At 52.2% G+C, this 19,901-nt stretch overlaps 1 protein-coding gene across 1 annotated transcript in view; it reads left to right on the forward strand.

The window, feature by feature from the left end:
- Positions 1-19,901, forward strand: part of ITGA11 (integrin subunit alpha 11) — a 44,388-nt gene that overhangs the window by 8,193 nt on the left and 16,294 nt on the right. Inside the window, exons 4-13 of the mRNA XM_075159555.1 lie at positions 9,544-9,653; positions 11,946-12,037; positions 12,438-12,552; positions 14,083-14,210; positions 14,910-15,058; positions 15,769-15,913; positions 16,336-16,501; positions 17,548-17,618; positions 18,424-18,568; positions 19,709-19,857. Coding sequence (XP_075015656.1) covers positions 9,544-9,653; positions 11,946-12,037; positions 12,438-12,552; positions 14,083-14,210; positions 14,910-15,058; positions 15,769-15,913; positions 16,336-16,501; positions 17,548-17,618; positions 18,424-18,568; positions 19,709-19,857 — 1,270 coding nt within the window. The remainder of the gene's footprint in view (positions 1-9,543; positions 9,654-11,945; positions 12,038-12,437; positions 12,553-14,082; positions 14,211-14,909; positions 15,059-15,768; positions 15,914-16,335; positions 16,502-17,547; positions 17,619-18,423; positions 18,569-19,708; positions 19,858-19,901) is intronic.

Genomic DNA, 19,901 nt, shown 5'->3' on the forward strand with positions numbered 1-19,901 from the left:
GAAGCTTTTATATATATTTTGTGTGTGTGTATATATTTGTGTGTGTGTGTAGGCATATTTGGGTGTACGCATATACACAAACTTTATATATAATATTCTGTAGGTATATTTTTAGCTGTGACTATTTCCTTTTTTCTAACCTTTTGGGGAGGGAGCCGGATCATTTGCACATGGGGGCTGTAACTGCAACCCTGATAGTGGAAAATCTGGGAGGAAAGAATTCAGATTATTAAACTCCAGGGGAAAAAAAACGCTTGGATAGTTACTGCTCGAAAAGCTCATCGATTCGTGGGGTGGCTTTTCCCTGCTCACCGTCTTCCCAAGCAGCGAGGGGCTTTCAGACCTCTCTCTCAACACTTTCTCTCCTTTTTTCATTAAGCTGGAGGTGCAACCCAAGCGCCTTCTCCAAGTATGCGAATGGAAAAAATGACAACAGGCTACTGAAACTCATCCTCCCGTGCGACGTAGCTTCGTACAGCGGCGGTCAGGCAGCGGCTGCCCTGCCCCGGGGCGTCCCTGGTGCAGACAGGGCAAGCGGTGCCCAGGGTTATGGGGTCTGAGCACCCCCAGTCCCCAGGACTGGGCATCTTGGGTGAAACCTGGGGGAAATGGGAGCTCCCCATGCTGCTGGGCTTGGAGTAAAGTGGCCTGGCAGGAGTTTTGGTAGAAGGAGAGGGAGTTACTGTAAGGGCAGAGATGGTCGTGGTGTTGATCCGATGGGGTGACTTGGCTTGGAGGTGTTCCTCTGCCCCAGGTCATGCTTTGGTTCATGCCATCTTGCGGGTATTTAAGGTATAAATCGCATTATTTCAGGTGCGTTTCTTGCTGTGGATGGATTTATTTGGGCAAAATGCATGTATTCAAACTCAAAAGAGTTTCCACACATAGGATGTATGTCCCTCAAACATGGAAGCTCCCATCCCCATGTGGGCTCTCCTCATGCTGCACATGGATGTTTGTGGCAAATGCAAACTGGAATCGCCTTGAGTTTGGGGAGAAAATATTCTTAGATGTCCAAAATCAGGTAAAAAAAGGGAAAAAGTTCCCTCCATCTTTCATCTCCCCTCTCCCAATTGCTTCTCTTGATTGCTGCCCATCATCCCATGAGCAGGAGCTGCGTCACTGCCTAAGGAAGGACAAAAGGACCTGTTCCCTCCTCCCACACGTGCACGGGAGGACATGCCAACCACTGCCCTCAGCTTTCCATTGCCACCAGACACCCCAGTACAGAAGCAGGAGAGGGAAAGGGGCCCGGGGGACGGGTTGTGCCTCCATGGGGCAGACGGCAGCAGCCGTGATGCTCCACGCAGCGAGCACCGTGACTGCTGCCCCGCGCCGGCTTGTGTCTGCGGATTGAAAGTTTCCAACTATGCAAAAAATGAAGCTTGGGAAGAACTGGCTGTGGAAGGAAAGCCCTGGGAATAAACATCCATTAGCCTTCAGAAGCCATAAAAATAATAAATACAGCATTCCCGAGCTGGCTGAGACCAGGGCTTCGCTGATGCTGCTGGCAAGGTGGCATGGCTGGGGAGAGGTCCCGGATGGGCTTCAAGGGCTGTGGGTCTAGCATTTGGGGTGCTGGATGCTCTAGAGAGCTCTCTAGCTGCTCTCTCCCTCCTGAACTCGTGTCTCGTGCTGTCCCGACCCCGCTTTGCAGCAAAGGGGTCCTGTGAAGCCTCGGTGCAGGGTTTGGCCCCCTTGAACCCTCTCTGTGCACAGCTCCCCACCGCCCTCAGCAAGGACTCATCCTTGCAAGCACCCAGGGCTAACCCTCCCCTCCCAGGGTGCCTGCAGGGGGGCAGCCCTGAGCCCCCATCCCCGCGGCTGCTCCAGGCACAGACGTGACGTTTCCAGTCTGAGCACGGCCAAAGGGAAAAGGAGGAGAGAGAAGAGAGAAAAATCTGCTTGGTGGATTTAAAGCTATAATTGTGCTGATCTGGAAAAACAGTTAAAGGGTTTGCTATTTCCCTACTACTGCGAGAGGCTTTCTTGGCTGTAATTCTCCTGTGGTTTGGCCGGTACCCGAGTGCTCGGATTATTTTGGTGAAAGGGTACATAACTGCAAAGCATTCCTCCGGTGAGGGGATAATGTCTGCTCCCGGCCCTCCCTCCCACCACGCCGGGGCTGCAGGCACGGGCTGGCCGCAGGGTGCAGGATGCTGTAGCAGCCCACCCCATCTCCCGTGTTCAGGGGTTGTCCTCTTTTTGGCACACATGGGGTCTTTTTTTCCAGATAATCAGATAGGCTCTGTTATTAGTATCGCTGGGCTCTTTGGGGCTGCTCCGCTTTGGGGCACCTTCCCAGGGCACCTTGAAGGACATGGGACATCTGACATCCCTGGGGCAGGTCTTCCTTGGCATAAAGCAGCGCGGTTGTCGCAGACTCTGGGGTCTGTTTGCGTCAGCCGGTTAGGCCCTTTCGTTATTTTTTTTTTTAATTTTTTTTTTTTTTTAAACTTTTGGTCTAATCGGAAAAATAGATGTGGTCTCGTGTTACTCGCTGTAGGATTTGCAGAAGAGAGGGGCTCACGGGAGGATATCCCCTTGCAGACAAACCCAGTCTGCACCAACAGCACTCGGCTGACACTCTTCATGGTTAGCATGAGGCTAAGGGATGGATCTGGCTGGAAGAGGAAGGAAAAGGTCTGCCACCCTGCCCAGCAAAAAAGCAAAACTGCACTCAGTATTTTTTTTTTTTTTGCAAGGGACCCAATGGGAGGCACGTGCAGAAATGGGGATTTGGGCTACTCGACAAATCTGGCAGGCGGAGAGCAGCTGCCCCACAGCTTCTGGGCTCCTGGGCATCCCAGCATCTCCATCTCGCTTTCCCCACCTCGAGAGCCTGAAAATTTCCCCTGCCCCAACCCTGCGGGTTTACCCAGGGCTTTCCAAACTGCTGCAGCAAGAGCAGCATTCCCTAATCTACCTTTGCTTGCTGTGACACACAGGTGGGCTTCCCCCTCTGAGGTGCACCAGGATTTTTAGGAAGAAACAAAGGAAGCCCATCAAGCATGAGCTTTGGCGGCCAGGTGCGTAGAGGAAAATTGTCTCCTCGGTGTTTTTAAAGCATCCTCATTGCACCATAGCATTAGCATTCAGGTGCAGCCCTAAGACCCCAGCACCCCTCCCATGGTGAGACCTGGGGAGGCTGGAGACGGATGGACACCAAGTGCTGCCATCATGTTACACGTGCTGCGAAATATCTATAGCCTCATTTATGAAGATGTCTATGGAGGAAGGGGGTCTTGCTCCTTCCCATCCCATATTATTCACCCATAAAAAGGCCTTTGCAATCAGGTCTTCATTGTTTAGGGTTGGGGCCTTGGTGCCCTGGTCTCAGAGCACTGAAGGGCAGATGGATGGAGCTGTGATATTGGAGCTGGTGCCTCCAATGCAGAAATGCATAGGTGGGGGAACCCCCCCAAACACCGTTTGGTGATAATGAGTGACTGGGGAAAGCAAGAGGCACCTGGTGAGAACCGGAGTCACAGATCAGGGTTTGCTTTGGAAACCTCCAGAAGAAAGCCAGAGATCGCACGAGTCTTGGTGGACACGTGCAGCCTACAGAGAGCATCCACCAGTAACTCCAAACACGGCAGTGGAAACCCACAGCTGGGCCAAGAATCATTGACGGGCCTCGCCGGTAAACACCTCTTTATTCCAATATCCCTAAGTAAAAGGGAAAAAATTACACCAGGAAAAATAAGAAAGTATCATTACTGCTGACCACAATATTCTGCGAGTTCCTCAGGCATGTTTTGCAACACGCCCGTCATCTGCTATTTTAAGGAAAGCGCCGGTAATTTTGCTTATTGCGATGTCTGTGTAATTGCTGCAGCAGCGTGGGGCTCGGACCCTGCGTGCCTCCATGTCCTGGGTCCCCTCGGGGCTGTTCCCGTGACGTGGCCACTTGGCGTGGGGGGAGATGGCCCGCCGGGTCCCGCCCGGCCACGGGAGGGGTTTGCAGACGCGCTGTGGGAACGGGCTGTGTAATTAGGAGCATCCATTCCCGGCTCGACCCGGCGCGCGGAACAGCTGGTTAAATTACAGTCGTGTTTATGTTTCATTTTGCAATGAGAGGGTTTGTTATAAAGCAGGGAAAACATTGATCAGCCTTTAAAAAAACAAGCAGCAAGGGTGCTTGTGCGCGCCGGTGGCAGATGGACAGCCTCCTGCAGGCATTCCCCGTGCAGGAGCGGGAGGGGACAGGGACGGGGACAAAGCTCATGTCCAGGAGTGGGTCAGGGTCTGGACCTGTTTGCCTGCGCTGGGCACTGCAGGGTCAGTGGGACCCAAACCTCAAAGTAAGGATGTGCTCCATCCTGGGAGAGAAATCCCCTAAAACTCACCAGATGTGGGGACGGAGCACTGCAACCGCTCTGTCGTTAGTCGGTTGTCTGTTAATTGGGGGAGACCTGAGAGTGAGTGAGAGGCTCTAATGCCTCCACCGGGAATGCTTCTGCCAAGGGATGATTCACCAGGTATTCAACGGGCAAGAGTCTTGCAAAGGGTGTAACATTCCCCTGCAACCATTCTAAATAACGAGCCCGAATGGCTCGTTGGTAATGAGTCAGCCCAAAGCTGGGTGCTGGAGAAGAGCCCCTCCAGAGCGGCGTGAAGGACGTTGGCCCAGAAGCGGTGCTAGGGCTGGAGGTGATCAGGAGCGGATCGGGATGAGATGATGCTCCATGCAGGAGAGAAGGATGTGGATGAAACAGCCACGGCCGGGAGGAGCATCCTCTCCCGGGTGGCAGCGCCCGGGGACATTGTCCCTCGCCGAGGGTCATGGAAACCTGATGCAGACGGTACAAATGCTTCCCCGCAGTAACCATCCTCTTCCTCTTCCTCCCCTGCCACACGCCCTGGCCTCAGCTTCTGGGCTGGATGAAACCTCTTGCTGCTGCCAGGCGGGAAAGCAAAGGTTTGCATCGCTGCTGGCTCTGTGCACCATGCTGCTTCAGAGCTGCTTTCTGAACGTACCCAACTGACGTTATTTAACACAGTTAACCCAGCGCACATCAGGACGGCTTGTTGGTGCTCCCAGACCCAACGCCTCGTCTCGCTGCCAGCCGGTGCTCCTCTCCCAGATGCCCCAAGCTCCCTCCCCGGCTGCCCCTGGCCCGCGGGACTGCTCCGCAGAGAGACCAAAATAATCAGTTCATCGTCTTCTGATACCTCTGCTGCACCTCCCCGGGCTTTGGGCCGTGCTAGGGGATGGGTCTGGGTTTAATAACGCCATAACCATCAACTCAAACTCCCTCTATGGACCGTGTTGGAGGTCGCCCGGTGCTCGGCTGCAGATGTTTGTCCCAGGCGTGTTTTTGCGGTGGCCCTTGGTCACCGACAAGGTTTCTCTGCTCACTGTGAGCAGAACTGGGATCCTCACCGTCAGCAGAGCCATCCTGCATTGTCTGTGCTCTTCAGTTGGAGCTGTCTTGTATTTAAAGATTAAAAAAATCACCACAGGTCGATAAAATGATTTGCTAGAGGCCACGCAGAGAGCTGCTGTCAGACCAAGGACACATTTGCAGGTCCCACATCCTCCTGTGCCACCATCTCTTTGATTCCGCCGCCGTTTCTGCCTCTCCTTGCACTCCCACTAGGTATTTTTTTCCACCGCTGCCGATGTGGAGAAAAATATTTCAAAGTCCATTCCTCCGTCGCACTCCCTCCAAGCAGCCCCGACCCCATTTAAAGTTTTCCACAGCTGAACTCTCCCTTTCCTGAACCTCCTTAATCACTTCTTCATCCAGTTCCATCTTGAATAAATTAACTGCAAGTGAATTTGCCTTGCAGGAGATTAAGTGTCCCATTGATTGAAAAATCCTGTGAAAAGCATAGTTGCTTCTCCGTTCCTCCCTAATCCCTGCATTCCCAGATCACCAGCTAGACATACCTTCCTTTCCTGATTTCTTTCCATTTAACCAAATATCTTAAGGCTCAGAATGAGCTTTTGCAACCTCTCCGCAAGGCACCCAGGGAGCCTGCTGTGCTGGGGGGGGTTGTTCCCTTAAAAAGTCAGGAATTTGCTGGATGCAGAAAGGCTGAGGGGTCTCTGTGGCGTGGGATCGTCACGCGGATGGGGCTGAGATACGTCCAGGCAAAGATGCTGCTTAGTACAGCCCTGGCAGGAGAAGGCGCAGGTAAAAGCCAATAGGGGCAATAGGCAGGAATTTATGCAATAGAGAATAACAAATGAAGATAAATAGGGACTAAATAAATGAAGTGGAACCAGAGCTAGGGCTGTCGGAGGAGGGGGGGTGGTGGTAGACCCCTCCGGGAGGGGGTGCTGGGGACGGGCACGTCCCTTCGCTCAGCGCAGAGCCTGTGGGTACAGCCAAACGGCCAGGAATTTTTAAGCACTGAACTCCGCGACAGATTTCCCAGGGAAATGCTGGCTTCTCCATCGCCTGATGCCTTCAAATCAGGGATGGATGTTTTTCCGGGAAATGTGCTCCAGCCAAACATAATTTATTTGGTTCAGTACCGAGATAACTGGCATGAATTAATGTCTGTGACAGAGGGAATTTCACCAGATAATGTTTTGACTAAGGGAAAAAAAATACCCCAATAATTCAATCAGTACCGAGCAGCTGTGACTCTAATTGTTTTAGACACTGAAGCACGGCAGCGTTTCGGGTTTTATGTTGCCCTGTCTTGCTGCGCACGCCGCTCATGTGCACATGTAATGAAATCATGTAAAACAGTGCAAAAAAATGCAAATTGAGCTTGAGACATCATTTTAGTGTTTGCTGTGAGACTTGCCCAGCAGCCAGGGACACAGCCGTCCCATCCCCACCGGGGCGCGGGACCGAGCACGGGTGCTTTGCTTGCAAAGCAGAAATTGGGTTTCCTCTCCCCGCACTGGGCAGGCAGAGCAGAGGCTCCCCGGGTATTTCCACCAACAGCCTGGTTTCCCTTTTTTTTTTTTTTTTTTTGCCCCCGCCGGATGAAAGTTAAAAATATGTCCTCAGACATGTTGCTCTGAGCAGTCTGCGCTTTTCACATTTAATCCCTTCTTTTTTTGCTTTTGTTTTCCCCATAAGGAGCGCATGAAAAGGAAGGCGAGGGCGGGCTTGTTTGGTTCTTATTTTCTTTTAAAGCTTCATTTATTAGCCAAGCCGTGACGCAAGGGCCTGCCGCTTCGCTCTTTGCAGAGGGCTTTGCTTGTTTAGCATCAGGCCGGGGCGGGAGGACTGCAACCCCCCGGGGAGCACGAAGGGGGAGATTTGGGGTGACCCAAGGGTGCGTGGGGAGGGGGAGAGCCGGGATGGAGCAGGGGGTGGCTCCCAGCTGCGGCACAATGCTCCGATTGGATTTGGATGATTTGGGATAGGACTTCTTTTTTTCTTTTTTAGGAAAAAAACGATTTAGAGCACAGGTTTAAAACCACAAAGTAAAGGAAGTGGTTTGTAAGCAACCTGTAAGTAGAGCAGCGTCTCTGACAGCCGACTTCGGGGAACACTTACAGCAACCAGCACCTTCCAAATGGCTGGAAAAGCCTTTTTCCTGAGCTGCCAAGTTTCCATGAGAATTTGACAACTTCAGCTAATTAATCATTGAAATTTAACCGAAAAGGGAAAAAAATGCCATTGTCTTTGGGAGACAAAAATTCTGTTTTCATGAGCTTCACAACCCCTTTGCATTCATGGCAGCGTCTGTAAATAGTTGGGCTTTCTTGGAGCTTCCAGCCCTGACGTAGGGCTGGGGAACTGGGGGAATGGGTGGTTTGCCCTCGTCATCGCCTCGCGTTTGAAAGAGATGCTTCGACCTAATAACTGCTGGTGTTTGGGTAGTGTGATAATATTAATAGGTCAATATTAATTAATGGGAAAGTCTCAGCTGGGATTTTCCTGCTGCGAGGTGGGGGGACACATCGAGGTGGAGCTGCTCGGAGAGGTTAATGTTAAATCCTGTTTACATTAAACTCTTCTATTGGAATGCAGAACTAAAAGATGAGAACACCGTCTGCTGAGGTGTCTCAACCTTCATTTCTTTTCATCTTCAAGGTCTTTTTCTCTCCCCCTCCCACACTTTTTCCCTACATTTCCCATCTTCCACCTTCCCCCCCCCTCTGACCATGAGCAAACGGGCATCGATAGTGCAGCAGAGGCAGAGGGAGATGAGCAAACTCCGTGCAGAGGTCAGGGAGAAGGTACCAGATTTCCCCGAGCTTCTGGATGCTATTGAGGACACTTCCAGATGGTTATTATTTTCCCCTAATTAATCTCCTCATTAGCAATGAAGCTGTAAGACAGGAAGTATTTCCATGAGAACCCTTAAACACTGCTTAGATTTTGGAGCTTTTAATTTGGTGAGCAATTCCGTTTTATAGTGATGGAATAAAAGAATGAGTGTTCAGCGTCTTTGTAGAAGCAGCGTTTAAAAAAACGACCATTTCTGGTCTAACAGGGAACATCTGTGCCGGGGACGGTCGCTTTGCCAGCTGCTGGGTAGGGCGGCGCAGAACAAAAGAGGTCCTGTTTATCTGGCGATCCGGACTTGGACGGTTGTATCCACCGATAGGATTTTGAAAGCAAAAAAAGCAATGGAGCAGATTTATTTTGGGGCTAACACATTGGGAGCAGAAGACGCCAATAACCCGTGGTTCGGGGTATTTTTGAACTAGCCTGGAAGGAATGGCCAAATTCCTCAGGTCCTGCTCTCCTCCTCCTTTGGTTTGCTGTTTTGTACTATTCTGGTCAAGTCCACAAGAAAAAGTGAGAAAAATGCTTGCGATGTCCCAGATACATCCTGACTAGTGGCCCGCACCCTTGGTGGATGTATGTGTTTTTATCAGCTCCTCTTATTTTTAAAGAACAGATAGATGCCCAATGTCCTCACTCGCCGCTGAGCTGGGGATCCTAACGTGCCGCTCCGGGCTGCTCGTAAGCGAACAACCCCAGGTCGAAGCAAAACTCCTGGAATCTCACTTTTTCAGCTTTTTAATGGGGAAAATTCCCCGCAGATCCCGGTGTGAGTTGCTATTACTGCTATACCAGCTCCTTGCTATTCCTTCGGGCATCGCTAGGCGGGACCCCTTCATACACATCCGAGTCCTGAGGACAATCCTGGCATGAAAATGTTCCTACCTGAAGCAGTGGTGAGGAGGGACACCTCCGTTCCCCCCTCCTGGGGCCAGCCCTGCCCACCATGGGACCGCAGATGGATGCTGAGGGTTTTGGTGCCGGTGCCAGCCGTGAGCTGAGGTGGTGATGGGGGTCCCCCGCTCCTCCCCATGGTTCTGCTCCCTCGCTTGCTGCCAGGCATTCATTCGCCCCTGTTGCATCTGATGGCCATTACTTCCAAGCAGCAGTGAGTCATCGTCCCCGGCTTATTGCTGCCTGCTGTCACGGGAAGGGAAAGTCAAAACAATGCTTTTTTGCTTGCGCCGAGTCAGGTCAGGGGAACGACAGCGTCCCCCCAGCAAGGGACCCTCTCCTGACACCTCTTGAGCCGGGGGCTTGGGCTGGGGAAGCCTTTTTCCCAGGGGGGTGGGTGGGTTTGCTCCTCTGGGCACTGACGAACCCCTCTTTCCCGCAGGCTGGTGGTGGGAGCTCCCTACGAAACCAACGGCCAGCAGAAGACGGGAGATGTCTACAAGTGCCCAGTGACCAGCGACACCCACAGCAACTGCACCAAACTCAACCTAGGTACCGCACACCCGCGGGGCAGCGAGGGGGAGCTGGGCATTTTTAACGTGGTGCTTTTTATCACTGCTTTGGTCTGTAAAGATGCACCCTGTCGTGTTGCCAAGATTGTCCCCAAAAGCGTGAGGACTGCATGTTTTAGGAGGATTTTTAGATAAGGAATTATTTCAGGTGTTCACATTACTCCTGGTGCTGAGCTTTAAGCAACGTTAGGGTAAAATCAAGCACGTTGGAATAAAGTAAAAAAGTTATTTATTTAATATAGCTTAAACTGGTTTATTAAATGATCAGGATAAACTTATCAATGGATAAGGGTCCCACTAGCAAATACCTGGCTGCACAGGGCGGTGTCTGTATTCCCTCTCCGGGGGATGCTCGGACAACGTGCCCACCGTTCCCCGGGCACAGGCAAGTTTTGCTGCCAGCATCCAGCCTGCCCCCGCGGCTTTGGTATTTGGGGAACTGTCACCCAGCCCCACCACCCCCAGGCCCCATCACTGCCGCCGTAGGAGGAGAGACCCCAGGGGTGCTCCAGTCCCACAGACATCCCAATCCCAGCTCCCTGGATGGAAAGAGCGAGCTCTTTCTCGGGGTTTCTCGGGCTGGTCCAGCACTGACCGTGCTGACAGCACAATATCGCGATATTGGGACATGCCTTCCCTAGGTCGGGGTAGTGCAAGGCACTGGGGGACAAGTCCCCTTTGCTGCCCAAGGTGGGACACCCGATGGGCACGTCCCTGTCTCAGCGGGGAACGTGAGAGCCGGGGACTTTCTCATGGTCCTGAGGAGCATCACTCCTGGGATTTTTTAACGCTGGAGAGCTGGAGCAGCTGTTCTCACTTTATTTTTCATCATTATGAATCTGAACTATCCTGGGTTTCTACCAGAGCTGATAAGAGAGGAGGAACTTTGGATCATCTGCAATATTTTATTGATTGGCTCCAAATTTTTTTTTTTAAACATTGTTTTCTTTTTTCCTTTTTTTTGTTATTTGCTATGAGAACATTGAGATTCTTCCAGGAAATAAATCTCTTGTGTGTGTAAATTTGAATCTTGCTAAAAGCAATTATTTTTCCATTGGAAATGAGTTTCAAATGAAAAGATCGGTTCCATGAGCACATCCTATTTTATTTTTTTCCCAATTAACTTGTCTAGTTAGCACAATCCACTGAGGCCATTTGAGTAAAACCAGACGCGGAGTTGCCGTGGGGGGATGCCAAGCTGACAGCGAGCGTGCAGCAGAGGTGACCGTAGCGTGGAGAAGCACGAGCTGACGTGGGACCGGGGCTCTGCCCCTGCCCTCCCCACGCTGAGCGGGCAGCGGGTGCAGGAGCTGGCGGGGAGCAGCCTGCTCCCCACCGCAGGGCTGCGGTCGCAAGGTGTAGCATACCTGGTACCAGAGCAGGACAGCGGGGTGTCAGAACCTGCAGCCGGGATCCTGGAGGATTTATAACACGGGCTAAAACCCCTTTTTCTCTGGCTTTGCTGCGGCGTGCGTGCAGAGAGCGGGTTGAAGCAAGCTCGGGGCGCGCGGGCGAGAGCCGGGGCTGCAGCCGGCTGCTCCGCAGGGGAGAAGCGAGGGGTTGTTGGAAGCTGCTCAGCTACGAGCTGAGCTCCTTCGAGCTCCGGGTTGTGGATCTTGGTTTCTGAGCCTCCCCTTGCTTTAAACCTCAGTAAGAAACTTCCAAAGGCCACAGGCGAAGAAACCAACCCCCCAGTTTTACCATTAATTGCCCAGTTTCCTCCTCCTCAGTTTGCTTCTCGGGCATAACAGCAAAGGGGGAGCCCTGGGTCACATTGTCCCCTGAAGCGGGGGAACGGCTGGGTTAGGCAGCGTCTGTGTCACAGCTAAACGATATTAGCACTAACGGAAAGACAGGGCAGCCCTGGGGGCCGTTCCCGGTTTCTGGGCTGTGATACGGGAAACGAAAGCAATGCACAAAGATAAATCAGCCGACAATAAAAGATGAGATGCTAGAGCCGCTCAGAGGGCTTCTTCCTAAAGACTGACTACAGAAGAGATGCCGGCTCTGACTCACGGTTTCATTCCCTAGAAGATGTTTCTCTTTGCTGGTTGTGGCATCTAAGAAAAAAAACAATTCTTAACTTGACAACTGCTTCCAAAAAAAAGCAAAAGCACAAAGTCTGCAGTGTAAGCACGCGGAGACGGCTCTCCTCCAGCATTCAGCTGGGTTTCCTCTTGCTCCAGAGACGCTGGGGAGCAACACGGGGACATGGGCTGGGTGGCTGGAATCCCTGCCCGGTGGCTGTCCCTGACTGCATCCTCTCTTGAAGGACGGGTAACGCTCTCCAACGTCTCTGAGAGGAAGGACAACATGCGCCTCGGCCTCAGCCTGGCCACCAACCCCAAGGACAACAGCTTTCTGGTGAGGAACGGGGGCTTCGGCACAGCCTGGCCTCCCTGCGCGGGGAGGTTGCTGCAAGGTGCATGTACATCAGCATGTAAAGGCATGCAAAGCCAGATGCATGTACATCAGCGTGTAAAGGCATGCAAAGCCAGATGCATGTACATCAGCGTGTAAAGGCATGCAAAGCCAGATGCATGTACATCAGCGTGTAAAGGCATGCAAAGCCAGATGCATGTACATCAGCGTGTAAAGGCATGCAAATACGCCTCTCTGTGTATTCATATATATGCTGCGTGCACCGTGGGGCTCAGAAACCGCACCTTCCATGGGGAAAAAGATGCCAAAGGAGAGGACAGCCTTGCAAAGCAGCAACTAAAAAGTGGCTGTTGCATCCCTGATGCTTGATCTTTTCCCCCAGGCCTGCAGCCCTCTCTGGTCCCACGAGTGCGGGAGCTCCTACTACACCACGGGCATGTGCTCCCGGGTCAACTCCAACTTCAGGTTCTCCAAGACGGTGGCTCCGGCTCTGCAGAGTACGAGAAACAATCTGCCCTGCAGCTCTAACCCCGCCTTTGAAGTCAGAGGAAATCTCTGTTCTCTAATCGCTTCAGTCCCATTGAGAAAACAAAGCGATGTCAGTGTTTAAGCGAAGGCAAGAGAGCAGAGGAAATGGTTGCAGGGAAGTGATTCAAAGGGGGTTACGTACACAGACATCTGGTAAACATTTTCCTTTTGACTGACACCCGAGGAAGACAAAAAATACCTTATTCTTCCAAAACCAGAAATAAAAGTATCCAGAATATTTTATCTGCACAGCTAGGAAGGCAAAATAAGGAAAGAATTCAGAGCTTGGCCACAGAAAACAAAGAGCTCATTGACTGAAAGCTAAATATTCTGGCCCAAATTTGTAAATTTGGATACATGATTTTATTCTGAGGCATCAAATAAGCTTCCTGGCTTTCCTGTAGGTGGTAAGAAATTGCAGAAGCCTGTCCTGCACCGTCAGGGCTCCCAGAAGCTCCTTGCCCCAGCCGGGCGTGGGATGGATGCCCCAGCTCCATCACCCCTTTGGTGTTGATCGATTCTCACGGCATAGAGCAGAGCACGGGGACTTTTGGGGGGCAGGGCCAGTAAAGGCAGAGCCCACCACCAAATTCTCAGTGTCGCTTTCCTTTTTATGGCCAGAAGATGTTTTTAGCCCTCGCTGCAAGGGGTAATTGGATTTTTTTAGAGAGGGTGATGAGCAAGCAGGGTGTTATCATTCAGCGAGTGGGATGCAGAGGGTCGGCTCCCCTCCCCGTGTCCCGGGGCGAGCGGGGAATCGGGATGGTGGCACGCAGCCGAGGGCCACAGTGATGGAGTGACCCGTGTGCGACTCCAGGCCATGGATGCGCTAACCCATAAATGCCTGCAGTAGGTGAAAAGGGCAGCCGATAAATACCTGTCACTGGAAAATTCAGCATCTTCTGGTTTTCTGCAACTTTTCTAAATAATGCTATAAAAGCAAGCAAGATAGAGAGATGACGCTGAGCAATTTTCACCGCTGAAAACCAGTCGGCCGCCTAAATCCTTCGCGGCTCGTACTGCTGGGCTGAGCCCTGGGGTCCTCGCCGGGGTTTTTGGCTGCCTCGTCGCTGAGGATTTAACGGGAAGGGGAGGAAATGCCCGGCTTGCGTTATACGGCGAGTTCGGGCAGGGCTGAGGAGTGACTCAGGGGTAAAGCATTGCTTGGCGGGAGGGAGGGAGGCCGGATCCTGCCTGCAGCGGGCTGTTCTTTGAAGTATGCAACTATATCAGACCGGATAAAGGTCCAAATCTGAATCAGAAAAGACACCGCTGAGTGTTATTCTTAGAAAGTTATCCAGTCTTTTCTCGGCAGAGAGGATGCTTGCGGCTTCTCTCTACCTTGCTGAAGCCCAAAGGTCTTTATGAATGATTGAAATAAGATTTTTTTTCGAACAAATCATAAGAGCAAGTACCTGACTGCGAGGAATGAAGCCATAAATCTCCCCTTTGCAAGCGTTGCCAAGATCTTTCAATAACACGCTGCGTATTTTTCACAGGATGCCAGACGTACATGGACATAATCATAGTTCTGGATGGATCAAACAGCATATATCCTTGGGTTGAAGTTCAGCACTTCCTGATAAACATCTTGAAAAAATTTTATATTGGCCCCGGCCAGATACAAGTAAGCCCCTGCACAACTTGTGCGTCCCCCCGTGTCGTGCAGAGTCCCCTGGCCGCGCTCGCGGGGCCCTTTCCCATGTCCTTTTCCTGCCGATATGCTGTAATTTGGCACCACGCTTTTTCAAAATAAACTTGCAATGTATGGATTTTTAAATCTGAGCCCGTGGAAATAACGCTCGCATTAATTCCTTATATGAGCTATGGGGAGAGCAGCACCCCACACCCCGACCGGGCATGGGGAGGATGAAATCATATGGAAATATAGAAGTATTGCCCTGGGCCGAGGCAGCTTGTTGCAGCCGTGAAGAGCTCTCCATCCTCCTCCTATTAGTAATCGTGGGCTGATTTGGGCAGGGATCTGTGCGGGGATATCCTCAATAATTTGCACAAAAAACCCCCTTTGGGTCCCATCTGGAGATGTGGTGGATCCGCACTGGGGCACGGCACATCTGCATCACCCCAAACCTTTCCGGCAGGGCAGGGGCAGCCGCGCACGGGTGAGAGCTGGCAGAGAATAGAATCAAAATCGAGCATTATCAATGGTCCCACAGCAGGAAAACTGCAGCAAACGGGGACAGAGTGGTTGATTTTTAACGGTGGCTGTTATTTCGTGTGGTTGACAAAGCGTGCTCGTTGTGTCACAGGCCCTCGCTACGCGGAGGGTTGTTGGCGTCCTTTGTGATGTTCCTTTAATCCCTAGGTCGGAGTTGTTCAGTACGGAGAAGATGTTGTCCATGAGTTTCATTTAAATGACTACAGGTCTGTAAAAGATGTGGTAGCGGCTGCCAGTCACATAGAGCAAAGAGGAGGTACAGAAACCAGGACTGCCTATGGGATAGAGTTTGCTCGGTAAACACCTCTCACCTTCCTGTTCATTCTGATAACAAGTTTAAAATCACCGTTTGTTTTTCTTCCCTCTCTCCCCCGTCCCTTTACCTCGCTGCTTAGAAAACAGCCAGGCTAAAAATGCCATTGCAAAAAGGCTCAGTCCTTAATTGACGCTTTACAAACGATGCTTTGCAAAACTGCTCCATCCTCGGTTGCAGCTGGACCCGAAGGAGGGCGCGGAGGCAGACTCTGAAAATGTATCCTCTTGCTGAAAGCACCCAGAGCTGAGCTCTCAGCCCCCAAACACGACCCCGCGTCTGCCCCAGGCACCGTAGCTCTCCTGCAGACGCCCGTCAGGTCCCCGGGAGCTCGGTACAGCCCCGACCCACAGCTCCATCTCCTCTATTATCTGGGACGAGTGCCTGTTCCTGCACATTTTTGCCACAGCCTGACCCGTGTTCCTGCTGCAGATTTAGGGCATTTTGCTGAATTAAAGGCTCCTCTCCTGCAAGAAGCCAGCTCCATCGGTGGAAAAATCCCCTTTTAAAGTCCTAAAATGTTTCCCGAGAGTCCTGCACCCGATTGCACCTCCCCAAGGGCTAGCAGCCCACCAAACACCGCTCGGCGCTTTACGATGCGGGCGATCGGGCGGGCGTCTCGGCAGCCGCGGCGGTGGGAGCCGTGACTCGCCTGGCGAGGCTGAGCAGCCCAGGGCATCTCTTCAATTGCAGCTCGGAAGCGTTTCAGAAAGGTGGCCGGAAAGGGGCAAAGAGAGTAATGATTGTAATCACAGATGGAGAGTCGCACGACAGCCCAGACCTGGAGAAGGTGATTGAGGACAGCGAGAAGGACAACGTCACCAGATACGCGGTGGCGGTGAGTCGGCGGGGACCCTTTCAGCAGCGAGCGGCTGCAAAAGCCATGCAGAGCTCGGCTCTGCACCCCGATGCGATGGGGCTGGCAGTGTAGCCCACCTCCACCGCTCCCGGTGTGTTCGCAGGGATCCTTGGTCCTGCTTTTGCAGGAGGCGGTGGGATGCTCGGCTCTGCAAGGGCAGGTTCTGCAGCCGGGGACAGGCAGGACCCTGCATTGCACCGGGCACCCGAATTGCATGAGGGGTCCCCAGCCTGGGCTGCCTGGAGGGATTACAGCGGCTCCTCGGTTTGCTCCCACAACGGGGTGCAGGTGCCAAGGCTTTCGGGCTCCTTCTATATGGACACCCTTCACTCGGGTGCTTTGGGACAGCTCCCTCCATCGCGTGAAAACCCCTGAGTCTTGCATTTCGATTTCAAACCTAGGTATTGGGTTATTATAACAGAAGAGGAATCAATCCTGAAGCCTTTTTGAACGAGATAAAATTTATAGCGAGCGACCCGGATGACAAGCATTTCTTTAATGTCACGGATGAAGCAGCACTCAAAGACATTGTGGATGCCCTGGGGGAAAGGATATTTAGCTTGGAAGGTGAGTGATGCTCCTCCCCGACACATCCCGGCCGGCCGGGCTGCAGCGGGTTGCTTCAGATGTGCTGTCGGTCCTCGGTTTGCTGAATTTGAACGGGTGACGCTGGGGGTTTGCCTAGTATCTGTTTGATACAGAACCTGAAATCACACTTTGAATACCTTCATATATAAAGAAATGTCTTTATTTTGAGTGGTTTACACCCCTCAAGCGTCAGGAACACAGAGCCTTCGCCTCAAAAGGTGACCCTTCATTCTTGCAACCGTTATTTGCAGAGCTGTGATGGCTCTGGCATTTATCATGGGGGTCATCTGGGTGTCAGCATCTTTCTCACCCATCAAATTCCATTCAAACCCAGACGGGTTCTAAGCAGACAAAAACCACACACCGACTGCCAGGGACTCCCTGGGGTGGCAGACATGGCGGGGTTATGGGAATAATGTGGGGGTTTATGGTTTATTGGCTGAAATTAAATATCAGGAAATATTTTTGTTTTAACTGACAGCGCTTCTGTCCGCCTTGTGACAAGTTTGTCGGTCTCCAAAACTAAATTTATCTAAATTTCATAGGAAAAACGCATCCTGGGAGGAACAATTGAAACAGAAGATGGAGGGCTTTCGCTGGAAATTAAACATCCAAGGTTTTGGGGGAATTTTGGTCAAACCAGCTCACAAACTCCCCACCAGTTTGCCAGTTACCTTGGTCAAGCCAGCCCAATGCTTCTCAGTGGAAGAAACCTTCCCTGGCTGAGAAGCTTCACCCAGTTGCAGTTATGAAGCAAAATCCTCTAAATCCACAATTTTGTGTGATCTCGCAGCTAGGAAATGGGACAGCCACGCTGTGGCAGAGCCCGCGGTGTCTATTAGCAGCACGAGTTTGTGTAATTGTGGTGATTTAGGGAGAAACAAGCACATTTATGGCAACTGAGGCCCTTTGTGCCCTTTGTGGAGGCGGACGCTCATCCCACCCCGACCCACCGAGGCACCGCTCAGCCCCTCCAGGAAAGCAAAGCTCTCCATTAAATAGAAATTCCCTTTATTTTTTTTAAGGAACCAACAAGAATGAAATCTCCTTTGGCCTGGAAATGTCCCAGACTGGATTTTCATCGCATGTTGTGGAAGTAAGAGAGTAAACGTGGGTTTTTTTGCTCCTGCCTTTGCAAGCAGGCACCCTTTAAAGGTGCTTTTTACCATCACCAGCAGCTGCAGGCAGGGAGACGGGTATTTTGGGCAAGTTATTAATCATGAAGCTAAATTGCTAACATGAACATAAGGAAGAAAATGCTGTTGCTGCTCCCCTATCCCATGGGGGGGGAGCTGCTGGGAGACCAGTGCCTTCCTTAGGACCAGCCTGCAGCAGCTCCTCCCGATGCCACGACCTCAAGGTGCTGGGATGTGCCATGGGGGAAGGCGCTTGCCGGAGGTGGGATGCGGAGGATGGTCAGTCCCCTTCCACCCACGGGCTCTGCGGGCTGGCGGGTCCGAGCGAAAAGCCAGCAGGAATTTCTGCTCGGGCTTTTCCTGGGGAGGAAAAGCACGCTGAAAAGATATGGATGGGGTGGAAATGTCATTCCAGCATCTTTAAAAATCTCCATCTTTCCAGGTGTGCTTTGGAGAATGGTTTACTTGGTTATTTTTTTTTTATTATCATTGATTATTTTTTTCTTTTCCTTTTGTGAGATTTCTCCCCTTTTCTGTAAAATATGCGATTTCTGGGTTTTCTCTTCTGCACTCTGCAGCCTCCAATAAGTATACAGTCTGGGATTTGGGCTTTGAGGGACCCCATATGTGTTCTCACACAAAACCAGCCCATTGGGTCCCCTCGTCCGTCTCGGCGTGAATTGTCTTTGCCCGTATGGGCAGCATGGGGAAGAATTGTCTCCACTTGGCAAGAAATACCCTCAAACCACTCCTGCTCTCCTGCAGGACGGGATCTTGCTGGGGGCAGTGGGTGCCTACGACTGGAACGGAGCCGTCCTGAAGGAAACCAGCAGCGGGAAGGTCATTCCCCTGAGGGAATCTTACCTCCAGGAGTTCCCGGAGGAGCTGAAAAATCATGGAGCATATTTAGGTAAGAAAGCCAAATGAGGCTCTGCTACCAGGGCTGAATTCATGATTTTGTGCTTAATAATAGGAAGCACAACATATTTCTCAAATGACTAATAGCAGCCAGCGCTCCCAGCGTGGGCGGTACCGTGCCCGGCTGTTTGCGAGCTCCCGTCGGTGCGAGACCCGTGTTGCCCCCTGCTCAGGGGTGCAGCGTACGTGAGCATCCCCACCTGGGAAGAGTCCAGTGTCGACCATGGCGTGCAGCACAAAAGTGATTTAAATGCAGAAGTAGCTCAGACGCCGGCCAGCCCGGGTCATCTACAGCGCTTACTGGAATGGTTTAAAAAGCACTGATGAAATTTCATGCCTAGGGAGGAAATACCTGCTGGGTTAATCTGTTCCATGTGCAGTCGTTGAAGCCCCAGAGTAAAAATATCAGCCTGGTTTGCAAAATAAAGCCTCTCTCTGGAGATGTGCGTGCCAGGCTGAGCTGCCCCGTGGCAGGGAGCGGGGTGGGATGCTGCAGGGTCGTCTGCCGGAATCTCGGGGCTCTTCCCTCCTCTGGGGACGCGGGTCATCTCTTGGGGTGACAGCAGAGTGTCCCCCGGGCTCAGCTGCAAGCGCCTGGAGCTGGGACGGCTGGGGCTGTGCAACAGCCATGACAGTATGCGGGAGCTCAGCTGGGCTCTGCCTTTCCCATTGCCTGGAGTAAGAAAACCAGAAATATTAAGGAAACGCCGGTGCCTCCTGCCGCGGAGCAGCCCGGCTCGCCCAGCGCGCCTTGCTAGCGTTTGTTTAACTTTATGTGAGCCGTGAATTAAAACACTTACCAGGCCAGGAATTGGATTCACCTTCCATGAAAGAAGGATCTTGCCCAGGGTTTGCCGGCTGCGTTAGGCAGTGCCGGATCTCTTGGCACAGCTGCGGGCTCAGGGTGTGGGTAGGACCTGAGCAGGCGGCTCAGAGCCCAGGGTCAGGGCGCTGGGGTTTGTTTGAATGACTTTATCTTTGAAGAAATCTAGGTTTCTAGCTTCCCGACCTGTGAGGCGGCCAGAGTTGTGTCAGCAGCTGGGGGCTAATGGGAAGCAGATCACCGGGCAGCGGCTGGGAGCAGGCAGGGAGCCGCTCAGCCGTGCTCACCCCACGGCCGCCCCCCCTCCAGGTTACACCGTCTCCTCCGTCATATCCACCAAGCACGAGCGGATTTATGTTGCGGGAGCACCCAGGTTCAACCACACCGGGAAAGTCATCATTTTCAGCATGCACAACAACCGAAACCTCACCATCCACCAGGCACTGAAGGGAGAGCAGGTAATGCCCGAGCGCACGCTGCCGAGGATGCTGCATGGATTTTT

The sequence above is a fragment of the Calonectris borealis genome, chromosome 11 (assembly GCF_964195595.1).
Source record: "Calonectris borealis chromosome 11, bCalBor7.hap1.2, whole genome shotgun sequence".
In the NCBI taxonomy this organism is placed as follows: Eukaryota; Metazoa; Chordata; class Aves; order Procellariiformes; family Procellariidae; genus Calonectris; species Calonectris borealis.